At 42.2% G+C, this 26,894-nt stretch overlaps 1 protein-coding gene and 1 long non-coding RNA gene across 8 annotated transcripts; one reads left to right on the top strand and one right to left on the bottom strand.

The window, feature by feature from the left end:
• Positions 1-5,181: 5,181 nt before the first annotated feature.
• Positions 5,182-22,009, bottom strand: LOC139366128 (F-box protein 38). Of its 7 annotated transcripts, none has more exons than XM_071103262.1 (21): positions 21,607-21,989; positions 19,214-19,458; positions 18,725-18,858; positions 18,298-18,461; positions 17,911-18,076; positions 17,453-17,728; positions 15,573-15,666; positions 15,357-15,487; positions 14,561-14,731; positions 14,218-14,360; positions 12,479-12,689; positions 12,147-12,296; positions 11,738-11,938; positions 10,481-11,110; positions 10,227-10,327; positions 9,929-10,031; positions 9,608-9,774; positions 9,228-9,373; positions 8,621-8,724; positions 7,650-7,763; positions 5,182-7,272 (listed from the first exon to the last, which is right to left on the bottom strand). In XM_071103262.1, the coding sequence occupies exons 2-21, from the start codon at positions 19,342-19,344 to the stop codon at positions 7,094-7,096; spliced, it is 3,516 nt and encodes a 1,171-aa protein (XP_070959363.1). In that variant the 5' UTR covers positions 19,345-19,458; positions 21,607-21,989; the 3' UTR covers positions 5,182-7,093. The 7 variants fall into 7 exon arrangements, with proteins under 7 accessions (XP_070959363.1, XP_070959362.1, XP_070959361.1 ...); XM_071103261.1 differs by having other exon boundaries at positions 19,214-19,406; XM_071103260.1 differs by having other exon boundaries at positions 6,317-7,272; positions 18,298-18,464; positions 19,214-19,406; positions 21,607-22,009.
• A 155-nt stretch (positions 22,010-22,164) lies between these two features.
• Positions 22,165-24,573, top strand: LOC139366129 (uncharacterized). The gene is made up of 6 exons (XR_011626723.1): positions 22,165-22,321; positions 22,546-22,595; positions 22,739-22,886; positions 23,071-23,836; positions 23,950-24,039; positions 24,215-24,573. It is a non-coding gene; the product is annotated as an uncharacterized lncRNA (long non-coding RNA).
• The last annotated feature ends 2,321 nt before the right edge of the window (positions 24,574-26,894 follow it).

The raw sequence follows: 26,894 nt of genomic DNA, 5'->3' as shown, positions 1-26,894 counted from the left end.
TTCTTGTCATTCTCTTTCGACCTCTCATCAACTAGCTGCTTTCGGCCACAGGACTGAGACTGTTGGCACCGACAATCAGACCATGCTAAAAGTCGCTTAGGTCACTCGTTTTGCCCATACTAACATTAAATCGAACAGTAACTAAATGCCTCAATGCCCGTCTGCCTGCTTTATATAGGAAGCCGAGGCCACGTGACTCCCTGTCTGTAGGAGCGAATAATTTTTGTGAATGGGGTGGTGTACCTAATAAACTGCCCACTAAGTGTATATGAGTAGCACTGTAGACAAACATTCACCTTTGTTCAAATAACCCACTGTGTGCCCAGTGGGAACCTGTGTCAAGAAACTTAGAAAATCTCTGACTTTTGATCCCATTGTCCATTCAGTACCTCTAAAACTCCGGTTTGTGGTATTTTACCTTTCTATCTCTCTCAAACTGTTATTTCACACCATTCAGGTATGTGTGTGAATTGGAGTCTGACAATTGGCATCCTGAATCCATCTTAATGGAATAGGGAGCAGAAGCACAGGATGAAACACAAGAAATACTATGTTTCTCAGTTCTCTCTATTTCATTTGAATCAAAACATTTGACCTTGAAGGGATATTTAGTAGCAGTGAGATGCTGGGTCATTAATAGGGCATTTTGTATAAGTCTAGGTCTAGGAGGCAGTGGCGGTTCTAGACCATTTCAACTGGGGGGGCCAAGCTGGGGCCAGTTATACTGTTAGAGGGGCCAGTTACATTAGACGTTATTGTTGTCATCGTCTTCTTCACTGCATTGCAGGCATTAGCAGGCAAAACACCATGTTCATAATCATCATTGTTGCCCCTGTCTAATAACGGATGTAAAAAAAATGAACGACAGCAAAAATTAGTTATGTAAAAATGATTTTAAACTCCACATTTAGGGGGGCCACAAGGGGGTCCAAAATTGTTGTCACAGGGGCACTGCCCCCCCCCCCCCCCCCCCCCGAACCGCCACTGCTAGGAGGGTGCTTGTGTTGTTAATGACAGTGGTGTAGCACAGTTTCGCAGTGCCCCCCCCACAAGGTAGAGCAACCCCTCAAAAAAAGTACTGTTTTGATTGATCTTATGTTAGAGTTAAACAACGTGGTACTGATACTCCCTGTATATACAGTAGCTCCTTTCTTGTGTATTTTATTTTATTCCTATTTTATTTGTAATAAGATGTTTTAACTCTGCATAATCAGCTTTTCACTGTAAAGTCTACACCGGTTGTATTCGGTGCATGTAACAAATACATTTTGATTTGAGATGATTTAAATATGTAATACAAATCTCCAAACTTGTTGTTTTGTTTTATAGCACTATTAATTGCTCCCGGGCTAATTTCTTTAGCATTTTGTAGTGTTTTTCTAGATTTAGAACATAAAACAACATTTATAAAGCAAACATTATTCCTTAGGTCTAGCACAGCAAATACTTCAATTGTTTAAGCATATGTTGCTGAACATAAATATTTTTTCAGAACATTGTAAAAATAAATTGGTCTTAAGGGGGTTAGCCATCAGCGACGGAGTTGACCAGCCACTGACAGAGTTGACAACAGATACTGAAAACAGACATATTTTTGACTAAAAATCTAAGTTCAGTACAAACATTTGTAAAATATGTCAAATGATTCATTTGAAAATCCCCAATAAAAACATATCCATTCTATCAGATCTTTCAGCCCTCTGGCGGAGTTGGCGTTGTATAAAAGTAATAGTTTTTGTTTTATGGAGATGACAAAAATCAAATTTTCTTCTTCATTCAAGTGCAATACACAGTAGCAATTATTTTTTCTTCTCAATTGCTTTATGAGTCTAAAATGTAATTAAATGTAACATATTGTATTTGTACCAAAATTCATATTCTATCAGGCAGATGAAGTTGACAGTTTATGGTTGTGATGGTGATTCCAACATTGTTTGTTTAAATCTATCAAAAGTAGATAACTTTACAGACCATGAATGGTCTTCTTACACTACATGTAATGAGGACATGAATAAGGGGTCCTTATGGTATAGCTGACCCTCCTCATTCCTGATTAATTTAGTATTTTAGACAAATGTGACAAAATTAACCAAATCTCCAGACATCTTTTAGGAATCACAGTTTTGAGATAAATATTCTTTAAAGTCACAGGGGGCTATTGCAAGAAATGACATAAGATAATATTTCAGTTAATATCCATTATTGCCATTAAAAAAAATAAAAATGAAACACTTTTTGGGAGAGTTTGAAATTGCAAACCTTTGCTCCGGACGAGGACATATCCAGGCACAGAGCCGACATGGAAATAATATTGAAAGTATTTTGAAAATTCCCCAAAAATATATATATTTTCTTTATAAAAATTACCCTAAAGTACATTTAAGCAAAAATATGCAAAAAGTATATTTTTGTCAAGTATAAAAAATAAGGTTTCCCTGCCGGACAAGGATTGTCCCGATGTTCAAGAATCCCTGAGCTAATTTCAGCTATTCTTTAGATTTTACCATAACGCTGAAAGAAAATGTAGCAGTTTCAAAGGTAATTTCCTGTAATTAGTCAAAATAAATTATGACGTGTTCATATGCTTTCTGGGGGGGGCCGACCCCAACCCTGCGGGGGTGTGTGCTACGGCAGTGGTAATACCGCTGGGCTTAAAGATTTCTTTTCCACATGCAACACAAATACATAAAACACACAAACCAATGGGAATTCCCACCAAGTCTGTCATTCACTCTATCAATGTATGTCACCAACCAACCCTCTCTAGACGCAATAACAGTATGCTGTTATTGGAAAGATTGAGTCATTTCAACAGAGAAGTGATCTTAAAAACACAAAGGGTTTGGGTAATGGGAGAAATACACTTGAATGACCTTGGTTACTATAGTATGGCTTGACAAGAGGCAGATTTGTGTCTCTACATTCAAAGAAATATAGCTATATATCCTAATCCTCTACCTTTATGTCCTGAGCAGGGAGGTGAGCCAATGTGCTAAAGATATAACTTTGGCCTGTCATGCCAGAATAAGTTTCTACCACAACAGGATCCACTCCGCGCACTGTCTGCCTGCCTGGGGGAGGGATGACAGAAACCATACAGCCCAGGCAGCAGGATATAGCAGCAACAGAAGATGGAGAGGAGAAAGGCACAGATCCTGTTTGGCTGACAGTCTGAACTCTGGATGTATGAGTGAGACAAGTAATGGGAAGGTGGGTGGGGGTATGGGTGGTTGTGAACTTAGTAACTATTCCTTACCCGTTGCATTTATGGAACCAAACGGGTCCTTCAATTTGGGAGTCTTGAGTCTTCACTGCTGCTGGAACAAAGAGATGGCAGGACTATATAAGGAAGTGGTTTTCAAAATCAACACTGACGGCCCTTGTTCATTTGCCTTTCTCTGAATTAGCTCTCTTACCAGCCTAGCGCTTCAGCTGTCTTGCACAACTACCAGTGTGTTCCAAAGATAAAAGAAATGGAGAAAGGAGAATTGCATCATTTCCTTCAACCAGTCAGACCAATTACAACTGAAGAATGTAGGGAGAGAAAAAGGGAGTAAAAACACAAACAGGGAGCAATAATAATGAACAGGACTGGGATTCAGCAGAAAGACAACAGGGTCTCAGCCAGGAAACGACAGTCATGGACCCTGGAATGGCCAGGGCACCTTCATCACTCTACTGGTTTGAGTCACCCCTCTTTCAACTATCTACACATCACACAGATAGTGAGCCTGTTAGCCATTCAAATTAAACATAGCCTTGCCTCCGACATAGCTTGCCTGTTTTGGTCATATTTCTTTGAAAAGCCCGAAAATATCTAGCGTCTACACTCTGCTGTGTCTACGTCTGAAAAGTATCAACAATAGGAAATTATGTTTATACATCATGAACAAAGTGAGGAGACATTTCACAACAGGGGTCAATTATAAAACAATCATTTGTTCGGGTGGATATGAATAATGGAGCTGAGCGCTAGCATAGATAACACGAATAGCCTAGGGTTGAGGAGGCAGATTCAGAAAGGGTCTTGCAAGATGTACACGTCCCAAATGGTGCCTTATTCCCTTCATAGTGGAGTACTTACAGGGAATCGGGTGCCATTTGGGATGCATACATGGTATACATGTGTGTGGATCGTCATTTTCCACAGACACAGGCAGCTTTGGACACATCAACAGGAAAGAGTCAGGATGTGAGGCTTGGTAATTAGGAAGGTGGGTGTGGGCACCAGATCCTGCTCAGGGACATACTTCACCTTGTTTTCTATATGCCAGGCCTACCCCCCCTAAAGTATTTAATATGCCATCTGGGCACAATTAAAGGAGTGTGTGTGAGGTGTTCTGTTTAAAATGTTGCTGTACCAGACTTAATACATCTTCTATTACACATCAATACTTTTTTTTTTTTACATTAGGTTGTTACTATTTCAGTGTACAACATTCTGAAACATTTTGCTAAATTGAAAGATGATTAACAAATCCTAGCTCTTTTTGGGAATGGTATATGGAGGTGATTTTCGCTGTCACACAGACATGCTGCAGGTCCAACATCCCCTCCACAGGAACCAGAGTAGATTATTACACATCTCCACAAATCTTCTCCGCTTCCTGCTTAGACAAGGGAAAAGGGGACAACTGGCCTAGAACATTACACACCTATTCTGTGTCAGAACATATAAATAGTGTGACAAAGACTTACTCCAGACCAGCCGCACAACCTTTCTTACAGTACTTGCCTTGGAGTCCACTTAAAAACTAGATGTCTTTTTACTGCAGCAAGGAAATGGATTATCCAGATGTAGGGCAGCATTTACACTTTCTAATTGAAAAGCTGGCAATCTAACTCCACTTGGATGACACCTGCTCATCTCTGCAAAACCAGGTGTTTTAGGCCTCTTAATGAAAAACACCGTAACCCCTATTTAGTGCACTACTTTTGAACAGGGCACTATATAGGGATCAGGGTGCCATTTGGGAGGCACACTCAGAATATATAGTCTCTTTTTAGATCTCACAACTTACAGTGAACTTGTCAGTTGAAATAAAATAAAGAGGCTTCAGTCCATTCTCTGTGCACCCCACACACACACACACACACACAAAAAGATGTTCACACCTGCATATGACATCACTGCCAGACAAAGCATGACACACACACTGACAGTGGTGCTCCACTTGATTCAGTTCTCCCTTTTTATTATGTGAAATAGTTTTTTTATATAAACATATAAAACAAACCTTGGAAGATCCATTAAATACAGCACATCTGTACATGGGTTTTTGTACACAGGTTTTCTGCAGAGCTTAGCGTGTTTCTAGATTAACTTCACAAGCATTAGTAGCCTGGCTTTGGAAGAGGGTGGAAGGAGTCACCCAGACAAGAGAAAAAAGGTAGAGCAGCAAGAAGGGGGTTATCACACTTTAAAAGGCTTTTTTAATTTTTTTTTTTTATCCGACTCTTAAAGTGCCCTTCAAAAATGTATTTCCTCGACTAACAGGAACACTGGGTTCTTTCACAGTTAACAGATTCAGCATTGCGTGCGTAGTTAAGACAAAATGCGTGTTTGTTTGCATACACCATCTGACTTCCTGCCGAAGAGCCTGTGTGAAACTCAAACATCCAAAGGGTAGGAGAGACTAGGGAACATCGAAGTGTCTTTTTCACTAATCCAGAGACCTAGAAAAGAAGCTTACAGAACATATGGTACATTCCTGTACTGTTCTTTCTTCTACTTCCTTCTGTGTTCCAGTGCTATGCACATACATGAACAAAACTTGGTTGTGCTTCCTAAAGAGAAGTATTATTATACCACATAAGACACACTGTGGTGCTCATGTGTAGAAGGTCATCTTGCTTGGATACGGTCTGCATGCTTGCAGTCATCTAGAGATGAATGAGACATGCTTTTACGACTCTCAAAAACAACCAGCCAGTGCCATTCTTGAAGTCTAGAAATGTGGGTTCAATTAGAGGCGGAGAGAATTCTTAAATTATTTGTATGCATGAAAGATGCTTAACAATGAATGCCATTTCTTTTTTTCCCCTTTTCTTTAGGAACAGCTTACAGGAGAATTGGCGGGGGGAATAAATTGGTAACAAAATTTATTTTGATACCGCCGCAGTTCTCTCGCTCTTGTTTTACCAAGTCGTGAGGTAAACAGAACTCCGCAAGACAGACCAGTCATAATGCACACCTAATGAACCTACCCACCCCCAACAACAGACCTCAGGAACAGAGGTGAAGGACTAAAACATAGAAAATACAAATGAAAACAAAGCATAAATAAATTAGCCAAAAAAGTATTGGGAAAACAAGTTTTTTTTTTTTTTTTATACAAACAAATCTAAGGGCACTTCTAGCATCTAGCTTGAGGGTGCTTCTCTAAAGCTTGTGTCTTTGTCAGCACCAGAGGTAGGTGAAAACACCAAACTCCCGAAAACTGATATTCGTCCATTCCAGTGGAAATCTTGCCAAAACACAAAAAGGGAATTCAAACCCTTAAGAAAAATAACATCTTGGTGAAAACAGAATACTAAGCACTGCCCTTTAAATTCTCCAAGCTCAGGTACGTGGTTCTCTCTCGGTGCAGATCTCAGATTTATACAATAACATAGGCATACACACTTCCCTGGGTGCTTTAACATATACGCCGGTCCCCACACATAGTTTCAACATCACCTATACGGCGAGGTAGTGCATGGAAAGATCAACATAGCGTATCTATGAGTACGAATGGCAGGCAAGAGCAGAGCTTTAACTCCTCTAAGGTCAAGGAGCTGTCATTCCCCCACTGAGAAAAACCCTAAACAATGGCTGTGAGAAGACAACCAACCCACTGAGCAGCCTCTCGCTCTCCCTTCATGTAAGGTCAGAAAATACAAAACAAGGCAACTTGAGACAGACACTCCAGTGCCCCCTCCCTGGAGCTCCATTGAAAAATCTGTCAAGCACTGGTTCTCAACATTGGGTGGGTGGGTGCAATGCTCACAGTAGGAGCCTGGCAGGTAGACACCAGGGGTGCTGGGTCTCCACTCAAGACCTCCTCCCCTCCCTCTCAGGTCTCTCCCCCAGTCCAGGACAAAACAGGAGGCACTAGATGTAGTCATCGTCCACAGGTTCGCCCCGTACGTCACAGTAGTGGATGAAGACCACCACCACACGCTGGAAGACCCCACGCCGCGTCTGGCGCCGCTCCGAGATCTCCTCACCGATGGTCTCCATGCAGATGTCTGCCGAGAGCTGGCCCTTCCTCCGCGGGGCGTAGATGGTGGCTGCAGGAGAGACACGGGAGAGGATGGTTGGTACCATAGCAAATGAGTAGAATGGGCTAGAAACCTTTCATCATGGCAATTTGACTGGTAAACTCATGGGTACACTCAAAACAGCTGCCAGTCCACCCATTATGGCATCATTGAATGTGGCTAGCACCTTATGATTGACAAGCAGACTCAAGAGTGCTACCGAGAAGGTATCCATTCTATTAATTTGAATGCCTCAAGAGACAGATCACAGTTCTCATATAACACAACTGACAATGATCCTAGAAATTTGGGAGCAGGTTTGCTAGTCACGGTCTCCAGGTTGAGCACATGTGTATAGCAGGTAGGTAAAGATGGTGACAACTGGACAGGGGAGACGGTCAACTCACTGCTCTCATCATCCTCAAAGTCATAGCGTGCGTAGCTGTTGGGATCAGCTGTCCGTAGGGTACGGAGCCAGGGGAAGTCTGTGATCATGGAGTAGGGCGCTTCATCTACCAGTCCTACAGACAGTAAACACACACACACACACACACGACAAGCTACATCAGACAGGGCAGAGTAGCTACCACCCCAAAATTGCAAGGGTAAAGTGAACACAATGTAGGTCTTGAATCATGAAAGCCAGAGGGGGCCAATGAATGAAGCATGGAAAACACTAGAGCCGGGTGTACACTACGCGATTTTGGCCCCGATTTAGCGGTCCCAGACAAGTTTGACATCGGAGACAAAAATCCCCATGTTGTTGTCTACTCGGGGCCGACGCACGTTTAATGCGAGTGGGCCGGAGACGCAATTTGAGGGCTACCGATCCGGTCTTCGAGCAGTCCCAGACGTCCCGGTATTTTCAAACATGTTTGATTTTATCGGCACAAAATCTGCAACGCTCTGGTAGTGGTAGATATGCAATGACAAGATTTGAAAACGGCGATCAGCAACAGCCAATAAAAGCTCTCCAGAGGAGCAGCCAGTGAGATGACGTATCGCATCACCCAGAATGTGTACTCTCGAGCAGGAGCGATGACTACTACTAGCATGCGTTTACTTGCAAGCGTGAACGTCTGACTGAAAACTTTTATGAGGCTGCTTTGAGCCATCAGCTCGTTCTAGCTATCTTATCACATCCTTGTTTTAGCGAGACAGGGTGGTATCGAGAATCCTCACGACCAAGTGAAGAATCATTTAGTGTATGACTCCACAGCTGGCCTTAATTGGACTGTAGAGATCCCAGTAGACCAGCACTATTCACATGGTTTATTAATAGAGATGATGTAGAATAGAGTGACGTAGAAGGATGTAGCTTTGCTGTGAAGATACCGAGACCCAGTCTCAAAGGGTTTTAGACAGCACTTCATCTCACCCTCCAAGGTGTATATGTCTCGGCCCCAGGGGTAGCTGGGATACTTCTTGATATCCTCTTCCGTCCGCGTAGCTTCGGGGAAGAACTCGTACTTGATGAGTTCCCTGTTGATTAAATGAAAGTGGTTATTCATGTTGTGTTTTTAGATGAAGGAAGGAAATTGGCATTGGTCCTTGATCACAAGCCCAACAGTCTAGTACAGGATGGCTGAATAGGGTCAGGAGAGAATCAACAGCGCCACCTGCTGGCCGTAGTGAGAATGACACCGGGCCATCTTATTGGAGAAAACAGACTGGCAGCAACCCACTAAATATTATACTATAATATTATTGGGGCGGCAGGGTAGCCTAGTGGTTGGACTAGTAACCGGAAGGTTGCAAGTTCAAACCCCCGAGCTGACAAGGTACAAATCTGTCGCTCTGCCCCTGAACAGGCAGTTAACCCACTGTTCCTAGGCTGTCATTGAAAATAAGAATTTGTTCTTAACTGACTTGCCTAGTTAAATAAATGTAAGAAAAACTATTGGAAATTGAAACATCTAACCAAATCCATAAACAGAAAAGAGGGATATTAAAAAAGGTATTATCAAGCAATATCTATGACTCACTGGCTGATGTTGGCGATGGTGTCCATCCAGCTGCGTACTCTGACCTTGTTCCTGACATTAGGAGGGTTGCTGAACTCGTGGATGATGGCGATGTGGTAGGGGTACGGCCCACGGAACAGCTTCCTCTCCAGGGCCAGAGAGTCAATCTAGGACAAGGTCAGGGTTTACAAACCATATCGGCCTAGTGGTTAGAGCGTTCAACTAGTAAAGGTTGCAAGATCGAATCCCCGAGCTGACAAGGCAGTCATTGAAAATAAGAATTTGTTCTTAAATAAAGGTAATGTTTTACAATTTAAACTGGGGATACTTCTGCTAGGATTTAGTCAGAAATCATGCACACATTTCCTGTGGAAGCCATATCATCTGTGGTTCTGACTGACCTGCTGCATGGGGCGCATGTAGATGATGCGGTTTCTCTCCGGGGGCATGCGGAGGATCTGATCCAGGACCTGCTCCATGTCCAGCTTCTTACACTGGGCGTAGTCAAAGCGGTTCACTATGGGGGCACTCTCCACCTTCAGGTGCTTCAGCACTCTGCAGCGCGTGGCTGGAGGGACACAGAGGGGACGGCAGAGAGCCATTTAAAATGGCCAAATGGGGCGATTTGGGATTTAGCCTTCGTATGACAGAACGGCCCACTAATTATGTTCATTATCAAGCCTTGATCATATATCGAGGGAGAATATAGAAGGGAAACCTACCATGAACAAACATCATCTTAGGGCAGTCCTTCAGCACCAGGTCAGTGATGCCACAGTTTGTAAGGGTGATTCCCACTAGGTTTTTGGACTTCAGCGTCAGCACCTGAACGGCAATAGGGATAAGCAAAGGAAGGACGCTGCATTTAATATAGATTCATTAATTTTACCATATATGGCTTCGTTCCAAAATGGCAACCTGGCCTATTTCCTATGTACTGGTAATAAGGTGTCCAATCTATTTCTGTGCCGCTTTGCTCAGGAACAGTGGGTCTCTTCCTAGTATGGGTAGTGGTCCTACCTGTACATGGTCATCCTCAGTGACCGGGTCGCTGGTGCTGGTGGACTTGTCTGCTGTGCGTTTCCTCTTTACAGTGACCCGAGGCTTGGAGTTGGACAACTCTGCATGACAAAACAATAGGAACTATGAGAAACTCATTTTTCACAGGCTTTCCTACACTATCAAAGCCTTGACAATATGGCCTACATTTCAAATGATCAGCCTCACAATACGTTTCATGCTATTACAGAGGGACTGCTTATCCCCTGTCTAACCTGACTCAGACACCAGAGGTACAGATGACAGTCTGCTGCGGGCGCGGGTGACAGGTCGCCTGGGGAAGCCATCTCTTAACCCTCTGGGCTGGGGCTCTACGCTGGCCTCCCTGGAGCTCTGACCCAACATCCTCTCACCACGGTGCCTCTCAGGCACGCCCCTCGCCAGGCTCTCTTCAGCTGGGTCCCTGGCCTCCAGCCCCTCTGCGCCTGCTCCCTCCCCCAGATCCTGCCTCCTCTCTGGGGTCCTGTCCCCTCCTCCTGCCCCTCCAGAGGCTGGGTGGTTGGGCAAACTTCGAGTCCTTCCCTCTGGGATGGGGCGAGCCCTACTGCAGGTGCAGCGAGTCCGGACTGTACCCTCGTCCCCTGCCCGGGCTCTGGACTGTTCCTCCTGGTTAGCGGAGTCTTCTCTCCAGTGGACAGAGCAGACACAGCCCCCCGTGGTACAGCCTGCCCCCCCAGCAGCCCCTGTCCCTGCAGGAGGCTCCTTGGAGTTCTTGTCTTTGTCAGGGACCTCAGTTGCAGCCTTCATGTCAGCTTTGATCTGCTCACTGGTGACCTGGCAACCCTTCTCACAGCTGGGCTCCTGCAGGGGTGGCCCTCGTCGACGCAGGGGCGTCTTCCCTTTATCTGCAACACACAAACACAGCACAGAACTCACAATAACAAAATGTAAATATAAGCCATTTTGAGTTTTATGGCAAGGATAGAAAGTTACTTTTCATCGTCAGCAACCAGGTTCTTATGATCTCTTACAATCTATCATAATTGAAAGAGCTTATTTTTGATGTGAGGAGTAGGGATGAGCATTTGAAATGATTTCACCATTCAAATAATATCCTGAAATTCTTTTGAATATCCAGATAATCCAAATAAAACAATTGCTTGATGAATCAGAATGGCGCAATTGCAGAGGAAAGAGATACCACAACAGCGGGCGGGCTGCTATTCTCCTGTATTTTTAGCTAAAAACAACAGTGAAAGAGAAGTCTGATGCTCGCCATGATAGAACAGATTCTGTTTCAAGACAGTTTTCTGGTAAGTGTTTTGCATTGATCTGTGCCATGTCTCGTGAAACCTCCCTTAGGTGCGCTTGTCATCGCTAATTGAAGAGGGGAAAATATAATATTTAACTGAGAACTTTTACATTATTATTTTTTAGGCCTATATTAACAAACCTAAAATCGAAAACTCACAAGTTAAAACAGTTCAGATATTTTGAATAACCGTGCCCATCTCTACATTTGAGAGACTCACTAATGTGTGTGGCTGCCTCCTCAGCAGTGGCAGTCTTGCCAGTGGGCTGCGGTGGTTCAGGAGGATAAGTGGTCAGTTGCTGCTGCTGCTGCTGGGGCTGGCCTGGAGCCTGGGTTCTGGCAGGGCCCTCCTCATCCTCACTGTCCGAGTCGAAAATCACCACTGGCGGTTTCTTCACCACACACTGAACACCACTGGGACCTAAGCGCGTGGGGGGGGAAATAGGGTGCGGTGGAGAAACACAGAAAAAAAAAAAGAGCGGGGAGTAAGATGGTCTGTTTATCTCTGACTGAGGAGATGAGAAATAGAGAAAATAGTGGAGAGAAAAACAAATAAAATGAGAAAAGTCCGTTCTCATGTAAACTCGCTGAAATATGTGCCACTGTAGTGGAGTTAGTTCTGTCCAGACCTGCTTGCTCCTCGTCTGCGTTGTCTGGCCGAGGGTTGGCAGCAGGCTGACTGGGACCAGGGGGTTCCATCTCATCTGCAGGCCAGGCCTGGACCACGGCCTCAGCCTCGATGTTCTCATCCTGCAGCATCCCGTTCACCTCAGGAAGCTCTGGAGGAGAGGAAAAGAAGTAAGGTCATGAGTTTGTACAATAGCGGTACATTACACAGCTAAGATCCCCCATGTCAGCAATACAAGCCATGTTGACGATGTCATTACAACTTTAACAAAAATGTAGCAATGTTATAACACTGTCAAGTAGTAATGTTGTAACAATGCGAGCAGCAGGGTACCCTCGGCCCTGTGTTGTGGTTGAGGCACGACAGCTGCACCCTCCTCGTTGTCATTGTTGTGCGGTGGGATGTTGGGTGCATCGTTGTTGTTGTTGTTCTGGTGGTTGTTGTTGTTGTTATTGTCATTGTCATTGTTAGAGTTCTGGTTGCTGACCAGGGCAGAGGAGACTCCTATCCCAGTGCCAGCACTCAGACCCACACGGGCACAGCCCTGAGGGAGAAACAGAGGGAACACACTAAATGTATTGGGTAAAGTGTTATGGAATGTCATGTAATATTTAGCATTTTATGTAACTGCCTTAATGTTGCTGGACCCCAGGAAGTGTAGTAATGGGGATACTTAATAAATACAAAAAAAGATCAAAGACCATCATGACCGATTATTTATTGAGCAGATGGTCAGGGGGCCAGAACATAATTACAAATCATTTGTAGACTGCAAATTGACCACAAGAAGCCCAAACAGATATTTCCTAAAACATAAGAATTTCAAACCTTGTTTACATTTGTATAAACTATCACATACATCGAGTATACCAAACATTACGAACACCATCCTAATATTGAGTTGCATCCCCTTTTGCCCTGAAAAAAAGCCTCAATTCTACAAGATGTCAAAAGCGTTTCACAGGGATGCTGGCCCATGTTGACTCCGATGCTTCCCACAGTTGTGTCAAGTTGGCTGGATTTTTTTTGGGGTGGTGGACCATTCTTGATACACACGGGAAACTGTTGAGCATGACAAACCCAGCAGCGATGCAGTTCTTGACACACTCAAACCGGTGTGCCTGGCACCTACTACCATACCTCGTTCAAAGGCACTTAAATATTTTGTCTTGCCCATTCACCCTCTGAATGGCACACAGACAATTGAGACATGGATTGTGTATAAAGGCCTCGTTAACCTGTCACCTCCCCTTCATCTACACCAATTGAAGTGGATTTACAAGTCACATTAATAAGGGATCATAGCTTTCACTTGGATAGTCAGTCATGGAAAGAGCAAGTGTTCCTAATATTTAGTACACTGTGTATATCGCTTTTATTATGCATGGGAATACAACATTTTCAAAATTAAATTCACATGGAGCTGATTTGCTGGTGTTCTTAATGTCTTTCATGACCAACAATACAATTAAAATAAATAATGTTTAGGGGAACCCTGACCTATGAGGTGTTAACATTTTTGTCCAGTCTGGACTAAGCATAGAACTTCATATTCAGTCACAATCCCTGTGTTGTTAGATCACTTCCAAGGTGGTTAATATTCTATATCTGGTCCTCTAGTCTATAGCTCTTTTGGTAGCGCATGGCTTGCAAAACCAGGATAGTGGGGTTTGATTTCAAACACCCGTATGAAAAAAAAGTTGCACCTTGTGTAGTAGATTTCGAAATGTTGTTTTGCATCAGCAGTTCTCTTGTTAGGTCAGTCACTTAGCCCATGTCAGCTAACATTTTTTAGATTATTAAATTAGTTTAGCGGCCAGCTATCTAAACTTGTTATCATGGTCGAATTACTGGCCTGGGGTCCCCATTGATTTTGTTAATCAGTCTCACATAGATATATTAAAAACTACAAACATTTATCTACACCCTATGGCAAAATGTATAGAATTCCAGTAAATTAGCTGTTAAACGGCTTATTTTCCTCTCCAACCCATTGCAAAATTGCACAAAACTCAAAAATGTCAACATTTTCTCTCCGCTGTCATGAGGGGGGCCCAGTGCAGTGGACTTACCTTGGGTGGCTCTCTGAACATCTGGTCCAGGGAGATGAACTCCAGGCTGGGAAGCAGTTCAATGAACTGGCTGAACGACTCCAGCTTGATGGCATGGCAACGCACCAGAGTCAGGTCCACCAAGCGACTCCACCGCGAGTGGTCTGATGACAACACAGACACAGTTCTCAGTGTCCTCTAAGCTTTCAATGTTCATGAGCCTGCCCTAGTCATTTAAGTAAAAACCCATAAAATGATCGGTTTCATCAAAGCTAAGAATGCATACTGCTTCAGGCAAGGTATTAAAAAATGTTTAAAAAATAAAAGACCCTAAAAACCACAAACAGATGATTTGGTCCATTACCTGTAATCCACTTGTGTGGGTTGTGGAGGTGGGGGCAGTTGTATATGACCAGATACTTGATGGAGGAGAACACCTCGTTGACAGCCTTCATCCCGATGTCTGTGATGATACCTGGGTTTTCAATGACGTCAGCCAGGCCATACTTCACTAGCTCAGAGTGGCTCATTTTACCTAACCAAGAAAATACATTACAATCAATACATTTTATATAATAGCATAACCATAACCTACAGTTAAAAGGCTAGACTTCTTATTTTTATGGAGCATCGTCCTACTTAGCTACATATTGTTTATTTAAATAGTTTCAGAAAGTAGATTATGGGGTAAAGGGGAGGAAAGTAGGTGTAAGGGGTGGTATTCATATCCTTTGCCCATAGACAATGTGTTTTGTAGGCAGGTTTCCGCAAGATGGGCAATCTCAAAGTCAAAATTTACTATACCTGAAAAGGTCGAGAAAAAAAAAAAAATAAGTTGCTTTTTGGTCTTAATTTAAGGTTAGGCATTAGGGTTAGCAATGTGGTTATGGTTAGGTTTAAAAAAAAATCTGATTAAGACTTTGCTGCCATACCAGCTAGTGACCACTCCGCAGAGCGTTTTGCACTTCCTAACGTTTAATCGAACAGTAACTGAATACCGATGCCTGCTTTATATCGCAAGCCATGGCCACATGACTCACTGTCTGTAGGAGCGAACCATTTTCGTGAACGGGGTGGTGTACCTAATACACTGGCCACAGTGTATAGAACTATAAAATATTCTAAGTTTTAGATAACAACTTAGGCCTTAACTGACTCACACTGCAATAGGAACTCATCGACGTATCCAAGGTGCAAAGTCTCAAACTGGGGAAATTCCAGCTCAGCCATCTTCAGTGCAGAGAACACCCCGTCTTTGGTTAGGGAAGGCTGGATTCGAACTTCATGTAATCTAGATACACAAATAAAAAAAATAAAGCTCACTATTCATCACATTTAGCCATTTGCTTAACTCAATTAGTGAGTTCTTTGCTTACCTGCGTGCAGCAGTGATGATGAGGTAGCCCAGGTCAACTTCAAGTGCATTCTTACAGGCACCAAATACAATAGTGTGCAAATTGCGAAATCCACCTGGGGCACAAAGGGTAGGTATAGCCATTTCATCTAGCATGTTCATGGAATGCAATTTGATGTGCAACATGTAAAAAAAGGATCCAGAATAATCCAATATATTTTTGGCTCTAGAGATTAATTTGCCTGCATGTTCATTTATATTTTTGCATATTGGCCTAAACTATGTTTGGGAAATCAAAACACAGTGCCTATTTTGAGGGGTGACCTAGCTAGTTAGCTACTGTTTGTACGTTAGCCGATGATGGCAGTTGCCTGAAGCACGATTCTATCATGACCAGGTTAGCTAAATAATGCTGTTTTATTGACAGTAACCTGGTAACGTTACTTGCTCATGTCTAATAGGTCCTTGGGACGTCCAACTGCCCTATTTTACTTTCAAATTTTAGTCTTTAAAAGTGTCAGAAAAACGCCACTTTCATGTACCACACGAGAAAGTGGGAACTCAAAACACATTAGCTAGATTGCTAACTCTAAATATGATTGTTGCTAGATAGCCATGGAATTGATCTAACAGTAAATGTATAATGTCCTACAAAAACTTCCATTGGTTGGCCTGCATAGGCTACTTGATATAATCGTCGCAAATGGCGCATCATCTCAATTACATACTCAGTTTGTAAAGTGGTGTTATTTCCTCTATTGACAGTTGAGAAATAATTGTTATGCTTGCAAAGCTGAGACTCCAATTTTTCTAAACAGTAGCGGTAGTTGTTTTAATTGTTTACTGCAATTAGCCTACATTTTCGAAATGTTGCTCAACTGTCAGTATGCTTGCGCTTATCAAAATGCATCTTTCCCTTCACTCCGTGTGCAAAAGGGAGGCGCAGGAGTGCGAGCCAGCAGCGAAACAGCAACAGGGCAAATACTTTCATTGCAGGAAGCAGGTTAATGCAGATTACTGTTGACGAAATAATGGTTTTAGAACACAAACATCTGCAGGGACGTTGTATAGCCTAATCACTGACAAAAGCAAAATTGCGTCGGTAAGAGGAGGGCAATGTCGGTGTCTGTAATTTTCGGTTTATTGTCCCAGGTCTAGTTAGTGCTGTTGTCTATCAAATTGTATAAGCTATCTACCTTGCTCTATCCTCTGGCAACCGCATGAATCGCACTGGCACACGCAGAGAGCCACACATGCGGTTGGATAACTAACATCTTGAAAGTGCACGTTGAGTATTATTTGATGTTTTTTTTTTTTTTTTTATTTAGCCGCAGTGGCAACAATTAGGCAGTGGCACAATAGAATGCAAAAACTGTAGTCATGGTCACATTTAAGACCTTTGAGAACTGAATTTAAGACATTTTAAGACTCGGGGCCTTTTTTCCCCCTTTTTTAAAAAAAAAACCTTTATTTAACTAGTCAGTTAAGAACAAATTCATATTTTCAATGACGCCTAGGAACAGTGGGTTAACTGCCTGTTCAGGGGCAGAAAGACAGATTTGTACCTTGTCAGCTCAGGGATTTGAACTTGCAACCTTTCAGTTACTTGGCAATGCTCTAACCACTAGGCTACCCTGCCGCCCCTTTAAAATCAGATACATTAATGTAAGACGTTAAGGAACCGTGGACACCCTGATACTTATTGGACTGGTTTCCCAGACACAGATGTAGCCTAGTGCTGGACTAAAAATACCTGCTATTAAGGTTCCCTGTTGACCATGTTTTTAGTCCTGACTAGTCTTAATCTGGGTCAGGGAAACTGGCCCATTATTGAGCATGACACACAACACACCTCCAGATGTACTGAATTAAATATAATTACGATGGTCCATCCTTCCTTACCTGACCTCCAGCTGTCCTCCACCACATGCTGGATGAGCCCCCCCAGGAAGGGCACTCTGACCAACTCCAGCTGCTCCAGGTTGCGGGCCGAGGCAAGGCCCGTCACCAGGGGCACGTACTTCAGAGAGTTGGTGGGGCCAGCGCAGTTCCTCATCACAAAGGTCCGCAGGCTGACACACAGGAAGTCTTTGAAGGGCTGGGGCTTGGTGAGGCGAACCCACTTCAGGTACAGGTGTCTTAGCATGGAGACGCACGGGATCTCTGGCACATTCACCCCTGGGATGTAAGAGAGGAGTACATTGAGTTAGTACACTGGTGAGTGTCGTTAGTCTGGTAATTATTCATTATGCCATTGAGCACAACAGAGTTGGCGAAAGCCCACACAGATCTGCTACCAGTCTAGGGTGCCATGACCTAAACAGATTAGGAGATATATGCCTAGTCCTTGATACACTCACCGACAAGATGCAGGGTTTGTATTTTGGCTGCGATTGGGATGGTGAGCTTGTTTTCAGGGGGAATGGGGAACGCCCCGTTGCGGTTGCGGAACTTCCCCAGGATGTGGACCTGAGGCATGTAGTTCCAGATTGCCTCCACCAACTCCAGATGAGACGTCTCCACTCCCTGCAGATAGACAAAGACATCTTAGTGTAGACAAACCTAGCAAAACATATTTAGGAGTAATACAGTATCATAGCAATGGTATAACTCAAAATGGATCACATCAATATAAAGATATTTATGTCAACCTAAAAAGGCTTTCAAGATCACCTCACCTATTTTCTGAATTGAAAAACATGACAGTCACAATTGTTCCAGGCCCGGTCTGTTAGACCCAGACTCACCAGCAGGTTGGGGCAGGCCTGAAGTGCCTCCAGTACTCCTGGGATACTGAAGGCCTCGTATCCCCGGACTCTGCGGCGCTCCAGGTAGCGGGGATGAAGCCCATACAGCTGCTCCAGGTCTGGCATCTTCTTCAGCAGCATGAGGAAACTGCAGTCTGTGAATCCTGCTCCATGGCACCAGGCCAAAACAGTTTCAGAGGGTTAACTGAAGAGTGCATTGACACTTTTTTTGTAAGCCCACAATCATTCAATATCACAGAGTATGTATATATTACCTACAATCTTAGCTGCTTTAGACTTTAAGGTAGATTTATGTTTGACAGTGCTTCAAAATCAATTATCAACTATTCTGTTACCCTAAAGGATGATATGCATCATCAATATACTCCTGCTACTTTCCAAACATGCCATGTACCTCTCTGCCTACCTGAGGGCATGTACTCCCACCAACGGCTAGCACACAGGTCCACCACCTTCACCACCCGCAGGTACAGTGTCACCGCTTCCCGAAGCTTCCGAGAAAGGCACTCCATACACATGATGTCCTGCATGGGCAGATACCTGCATGGAGGGGGATAAAGGCGGGAAATATTTACAGCTACCCTATCCTGGTCATTGTGGCAGAGTATCACCTTTGAGGGTCAAAAAAATAAAAAGTTAAATGGTAAAATAATCAGATTTTGTAAAAGCACATTAAGATTTTCAGTCCAAGCAAGGACCAATGATGACATCACATTGTCATGTCAGAGGGTGAACAGTATCAAATAACGCTTATGTTCCAAATCGCACTGTATTCCCTATATAGTGCTCTACTTTTGACCATAGGGGTCCTGGTCACGGTGAGTGCACTATATAGGGAATGGGGTGCCTTTTGGGGGACACCCCCATTGAATTCTGTTTTTTGACACTCACTGACCGGAATATGTGGCAGAGGACCTCATGGGAGAGTTCATTGATGTAGTCCTTGGGCTCCTCCAGTCTGTAAGGATTGGCAGCTCCCCCACTGGCGAGCTGTGTCTTGGTCGACTTCCGCCTCGGGCCCATCATGTCCAGGGCAGTGAGATATTCACCCAGAGAAGGTAACAAACTCACTCCCTCTCACGCGGGCCCTGTTATTCAGGCATGCACACAAGGACACGCAAACTCTCACTGATGACACTTCTGCAAGAGAACATTGTTTTCCCTCAGTCTGGGATAAAGATGCCGTACTTTGTGGACCAAAAGTGAAAGATACTTAAGCCACCAAGCATTACTTGAACAAAAAGATAGTAATAAGTAAATATGACCACGTTTGCAGACTCAACGATTTACGATGGAGTTGATCAGCGACTAGTGTGGGTTGACTGGAGCACTGACATCACATAAAAGTTTGTATAAACGCGGGCTATTCTTTGGATGCTGAAATACGGAGTTTAAGATAAAAAATAAATTTCACATCGGAACTACAGTCCACCCACACTAGTCACTGCCATCTTAAATCATGGAGTTAAGTTTAGGTGGCTATAGCAGCCTGGTTTCATAGACTAGACGTAAATCTGAGACACTCAAAATAGTATGATGTGTTACATTTGGTATGGTTGGTCGGGGTGGATGGATGGGCATATAATGTGAAGACTAGCAAGCCAAAGCTTTTGAGTTTAAATCATCACGGACAACTTTAGCAAATTTTCAACTACTTTCCACTTTTTAGCTATTTTGCATGTTAGTTAACCCTTCCCCTAACTCCTAAACTTAACCCTAAACCCTAGCCTAGCTAACGAAATGGGTGATGGACATCCATAAAATTAATACACACCATTAATACATATCATACTAAATGGAGTGTCTTGGATTTACGTGCCGAATAATACGAAATGCTCCGAGACCAGGTTGGCTATAGAGACCCATGACTGACAAGCTATCTGTCAGGAATTGGCTCATACTAACTTTTTCATGTCAAATGCTAGCTACATATAGCTCACATACAATAAGCTTTTCACTTAGCCACATGCCATCTATTGAAGAGTTATTGTAATTTCATAATGAGATCGTCACTACAGCAATACAACTAGCCAATCAGTGAACCAGAATCTGGCCTTACAGGAGATGTTGCATATGGCGATTCTCCTTTATTAAGCCCAGTAAGGTTGTTATTCAATCTGGCTAGTTGAATGGCTGCTTCATGGGCTTAAAGGAGAGTCGCCATATTCAACGTCTCATGTAAAGCCAGGTTCTGGTTCAGACAATCAGTAGCTTAACTATTGAGTTCATTCAACAGAGTACCACAGTATGAGTCACGTACCCATAAAAGCTAGAGGTCAAACAGGGAGATAGCGTCAATCATTTTTTCCACCATTCACTTACCCCCATAGGGGATTTTAGAAAAACTTTAAAATAAGTGCTGTTTCTCATGTACATTGCATGACGTTTTGATAACCCTGTAAATATCTCTAGGACAAAGTGACTTATCAATATATTTGCCTACAATTAGCTGCTAATGTGGCTATCACAAAGAACTACAAATGATATCAGGCTCTGGGCGAGACTGCAGAGGCAAAGGTGTTAAGAATCTCTGGATTAACAATCCAATGTTAGCAAAATGTAATAAACTGGCTACATTTATTTAAAATTGACAATTCTGTGAACTGTCTTGTGTAAGTTTTAAATTGACACAATACCTGGTAGCAAAGGTGTCCACTAGAGATGACATGCAGGAGCTTGCAGGGATTTGTAGTTTTGCATTTGTCTACTTTGATGCTTATTAGCATTTTAGAATCAGTAAATAGAGCAGGATATACTGACAAAAGTCACCTTGTCCTAGAGAGATTTACATGGTTATCAAAAAGTCATGCCAGGGTAAGCCTACACGAAACACAGCCCTTATTTTAAGTGTTTCTAAAAAAAAAAAAAAACTATGGGAAAAATGAATGATGGAAAAACGGCTGGAACCATTTCCCTGTTGGACAGGTTTTATGGGTATTATGACACCTCCACTGTGGTGCTCTATAGGCTGCTTAACACACCAATTAACACAATAGCCAGGTAGCTAATGCTAACTTAACTAGCTAGCAAGCTACTGTGTTCATTACAGTATTTCTGCATAAACTGAAAGCCATAAAAAGCCACCAAGGCTTCCTATTACATGACAGCATTTTAGAAGACTAAATACATCTCCAGCAAACGAACGAAACCCACTAAAAAGTGAGACAATGGACATAAATAACGCAAAGTAACAATTAACAAGCACGGGCCACCCCAAAACACAAACAGTTAGCAATGACTAGCTATTACCAGCTAGCTTTGTAGCATGTTTTGCTAAGCAACATTCACCTTTCAGGCTAGTGAGAATTCACGAAGAGAGGGCTGAGGAACATTTGATTCTTTCCAAGTTCTATACAGGTTCTCGTCAGTTGGCTTGCAAGCAAGTTGACTCTTCTTCGAAGCTTTCAATCGCTCAATACAGGTTGACTCAGACAGCTGGCTGGCTAGCTAGCTGGCTGGCTAACAACATCCCCACCCGACACCCGTGGAAGTAACTTAAAGCCTTTTGCGGCAGTGGCAAGCACTGAAAAACAGTTTTAGTTATCCGGTGGTTCTATCTGAACTAATCCTTGTCTGAGGACTTGGACCGGGCCTCTCTGTCTGTCTCCAGGAGGTCCGATAAACACAGCATATGAAAGATGAACTCGCACCTCGATATCTGCGCTCAGATCAGAGACGTACTTCCGCCATACACGCGTACCTCGATTTCTGCGCTCAGATCAGAGACGTGCTTCCGCCATACAAACGCTCCGCCCTACGGTGAATGTATATTAGATAGCGGTAAATGCCGCGTGCCGCTTAGGCCGCCCATTGTGACTCGCTTGTGGGCGTGCTGGCAGCATGTTCGATTGTGCGTCAAGAATTCAGCATAGCAAGTTTGTATGAAGGTCTAGTGATTAATTAGTACATAGTTCAATAGTAATATCCTCTAAAACGCTCTGGTGACAAACACACTTTGCTTCCCTGTTTCCAATTGTCCACATGGCTGGGATAACCTATTCAAGTAAGTAAATACATTTCGAAAATGTAAAAAAAACAACGATATATTATTAGCTAACTAACTACAGTGCAGGCTAACTCAAATGAGCTGCTAAATGAGCTAACTTCACATACTGTATAGATATCTAGCTAAGTGAATGAAATATCACCATCTACCTAACTTCATATTAGCTAGCTATCTTGATGCATTTATCACTGTAAAAAAACAAACTCCAAATTAATTTGTAGGTAGCCAGCTAACAGCCATGGAGGAGGGTGATAGGATAGCAGCCCCAACTGTGAGTAGGCTATTCTGGTTAGGGCAGGTACTTTTGCGTTCCTGTCTCTAGAAGTGAGGATGGAGATAATAGTAACATGATATTCAGTGCGGTGTAATTTGACTATAATGAAGTCTGTTTCTTGTGATGTTTTCTGTCCTCAGATAAAGAGGGCTATGAAAGCATGTCTACATATGAAGTGCAGTGGTTCTCAGTCCTGGTCCTGAGGACTCAAAGGGGTGCACATTGTTGTTTTTGCCTTAACACTGCGCAGCTGATTCAAACGATCAACTTATCATCAAGCTTCAAGTGGTATTTCTGTATTCATTTGTGATGCTATTCTTGATATGATCCTGTTATTGTCACATGCACATGTGCCCATGTATCTATCAATCCAATCTTATCATAATTTATTTGGGATATTATACTTTTGTAATCCACAATGACCTGGTGATGTAAAAGTCTAATAATTACATTGTCTTCCATATTCCTACAGATACCTTGTAACTGGAGATTCTTTCAAAATGAGTGCCTACAGTTAAGGTGTAGGGCACTGCAAGGTTGGGTGACCAGGAGGGCCATCTGGTACTGCCTCCTGGAGGAATTCAGGTGTGTGAAGACTACCTGTGTCCTGCATAACTTCATGAGGATGGACACGAGGACCAGGAGGGGATCTGCAGCTTGCTGCCATCTGCCAGAGGAGAAGTCTGCTGCTCTGCAGGATGTTTCAAGGATGGGGTCCAACAATGCAGCAAGAGGCAATCCTTGTGCGGGAGATCTTCACCTCCTACTTCTTCAAAGAGGGTGCTGTTCCCTGGCAATACCATAGACTACACGATGCACAAAGGCTCTTTTAAGAGTCATTCACATTGCAATAAGAATATTCTTCCATTTACTATTCTTCCATGTCAACTGCAGTTATTCAATTCCCAGTTTCTCTCCCTTTGATTTCTACTTCTCAGGTGAGGGTGCTGTTAAGGTAAGGGTGTGATGTCTGTACAAAAACAGGCTATTTTAAATCACCCATATTGAAAGACACCCTATAACCCACACACTCGTATCAATCTGATTAATGGATTGTGTTGTGCAGTAAGCAGGCTCAGGTGTATAACTGTGGCTCCTTGCACCTTCAAAAAATAGGCAAGAGGGCCAACCATGGAGAATAGTAAGACACTTCATTATTTCTATAACTACACTATATTGTTTGTTCATGTTTTTCAGCAAAAGTACTCTGCAGCCACTTAGTGTGGTGTGGACACCAGGTGAGGCCACACACACAGATTCCTGTTGAACACGGTCTTTAACTACCTTAATTTCTCAATAAGTCTCTCTCCTTCACTTCATCCCTCTCTCATCTTCTCCCTAAATCCTCTAGGTTATATCAGCTGTGTCGGTGAACCCCTCCCTTATCAGAACTGGCTACATGGAGGGCACAGCATGATCAGAGATGAGGTCACTTAGTCAGGTCAACAGGAAGTATTATTAAAGAGATGCTTAACGTTGAAATACAGATATAGATGCAGTAGTCCCAGAGTTAATGATCCAAGGTCAGTTTTGCATTTCACCTCCTGATTATTATGACTAACAAGGTTAGAATAAAAAATTAAAACACAAGGCTTAAACATGCTATCTGTCTCTAGTCTGCAGATATGTTTTGACGTGGGAGAGGATGCCAACCCCCAGTCCCATCATTGCCACCTCACCCGCTTTTAAGATAACCTTCGGACTGTCTAGTTTCACTACTATGTAATTGTGATGAACTGAGAGAATATTTGGGTTGCACTGTGATTCATTAATCATATGCTGCCTTCCCTGCCCCTCTTTCCCTTTCTGTCTTTTACACCTCTCTCACCACCTCTCTTCCTGTTTTTATAATGCACAACAGATGTGCATTGAAGTACAGATTGAACTTGTATTTATAATATGACAATTATATTTATAATGCATGTATTTATAACACTTGGATAATTAACTTCTTTCAATAAAGCGTTTCACATTCTCTGCTGGTTGAAATTAAGTCTCATTTAATTTCTATCCTGTATATCAGGTCAATGCAGATGAAGGGCATTAGATATTGAGATTAACCAGTTTTAGAGTATTTACATGATGCATAGGAAGTGTAGTGTACTGTTTTAAAAAATAAAATAATTACAAATCAATCTTTAACTAGTTAAATCCTGTTTCTAGTCTTAGTTACCAGTTGTGTAACCATTGATGTCCCAGGACCAAGATTAGTAAACACTGTTGAAGTGTATAATTGTAATACATGCATGCAGATACAGCATCTTTCAAAGACTGGAATTTGATACTCTTGGTATTGGATATGACTGGGATTGGGGTTACAAAGGCACTTTGCGGAGGTTGCATTGCTTTGCAGTAAAACTGTGTAATAGTGTAAAAACAACACAGCATATCACGTTATGACACTTTAGATTAGAACTCGTGCATTCATTACACTGCAATCATATCAGGGAATGTACATGTATTATCATGTACATTTGAAGTGTTGGATGTTTTTCTGTTCAATCTATGGCGCTAGTATTCCACTAGATGGCGGGAAAAAACAACACAATTTGAGGATTTTATGCATGGTGTGAAACAGCCAAACTCCCTGGCCTTTTCATTGTAGCTATATAGATAGATACGTTGATTTAATTGGTAATCCTAATATGTTAATTCATTAAAAGAATGTTTTGTGACCATTTCGTTATCTCAGAGAGAGAAAAAAATACAACCAACAAACTAATTGGGCAGGTAGCCTAGCGGTTAAGTGCATTGGACAGGTAACCAAATGGTTGCTAGTTTAAATCCCCAAAATGACTATTTAAAAAAATCATGTTCCTGTTCCCTTGAACACGGCACTTAACCCTAAATGTTCCTTTCAATCTCGCTGGATTAGAGTGTCTGCTAAATTATAAAAAAAATATAGTGGAAGGAAGTGACATCAGGTTACTAACTGGGTTTGACCAGTGGTGTAAAAATACTTTAAATGACTACTTAAGTTGTTTTTTGGGGTATCTGTACATTACATCACTATTTATATTTTTAACAACTTTTACTATTACTTCACTACATTCCTAAAAAAAATAATGTAATTTTTACTCCCTCGCACATATCAAGAGAACATCCCTGGTCATCCCTACTGTTTCTGATCTGGCTGACTAACTAAACACAAATGCTTCATTTGTAAATTATGTCTGAGTGTTGCTCCTGGCAGCTGTAATATATATATATATATATATATTTTTTTTTAAGAACATATTTGTGCAGTCTGGTTTGCTTTTAATAAGGAATTTGAAATGATTTATACTTTTACTTTTGATGCTTAAGTATATTTTAGCAATTACATTTTCTTTTGATACTTTCACTTTAACTTGAGTCATTTTCTATACTTTTACTCAAGTATGACAATTGAGTACTTTTCCAACACTGGGTTTCACAAATATCTGTTGTTCCAGTGATGATTTGCAGTTACTGTCTTCCAGCGAGAAACGGGGGAAGTAGCCCTGTGCACTGTGTCTGTGTAACCCTACCCTCATATTAATAGGTATCAAATCCTATTAGAAATATTTATTTCCTTGCCTGGTGTTGAACGCACAACTTGATTTTCCCAGAGCATTCCAGAGGATGTTAAACTAACAGTGGATGGAGGCCTTTCTGGGGAGTGTAAAGTAGCAAGTCAACATGGACCAGAATGGCACTCTATTTTTTAAATTTTTTATAAAAACACATTTCGTATGTAAACGTCCTCATCGAAATAGATTTTGCAAACACTACACAAAAAGTATAGAAACCATTTTTATTACAAAAATATTATTGTACAGTACTAAATTTACATGAGCACCAGAGTGAGTTTGCATCATGTAATGTTTCAGAGTAATTGCACAAGATTAACGTGACAATTTTAAAACACTTGGGTACTAGATTTATGGCTACTTGAGAGTAGGGTGAATGACTCTTTATTAAATTATCTTTGTAATGGTTGCCATGTTTTTCAACAAATAAAAAAGTGAAATATATAAAGATATGGTCAGGTTCTTAATAAAATATGAGACAACTAGGCCAGTAGAATCAGTAGAATCTGTAATTCAACTTAACAATACAATCAACACTTGTCACTTGTCTAAATCCAATCTGGAATAAGAATATAAGCCATTTAGAAGACACTTTTATCCAAAGCAACTTACAGTCATGCGTGCATACATTTTTACATATGGGTAGTCCCGAGAATCAAACCCATTGACGTTACAAGTGTCATGTTCTACCAACTGAGCTACAGAAGAATAATGTAGGTTACAAATAAATATAGAACAATAAAAT

Source organism: Oncorhynchus clarkii, chromosome 14 (assembly GCF_045791955.1).
Source record: "Oncorhynchus clarkii lewisi isolate Uvic-CL-2024 chromosome 14, UVic_Ocla_1.0, whole genome shotgun sequence".
Taxonomy (NCBI): domain Eukaryota; kingdom Metazoa; phylum Chordata; class Actinopteri; order Salmoniformes; family Salmonidae; genus Oncorhynchus; species Oncorhynchus clarkii.
The sequence above is the reverse complement of the archived record's forward strand: the minus strand, read 5'-3'. Positions and strand labels throughout refer to the sequence as shown.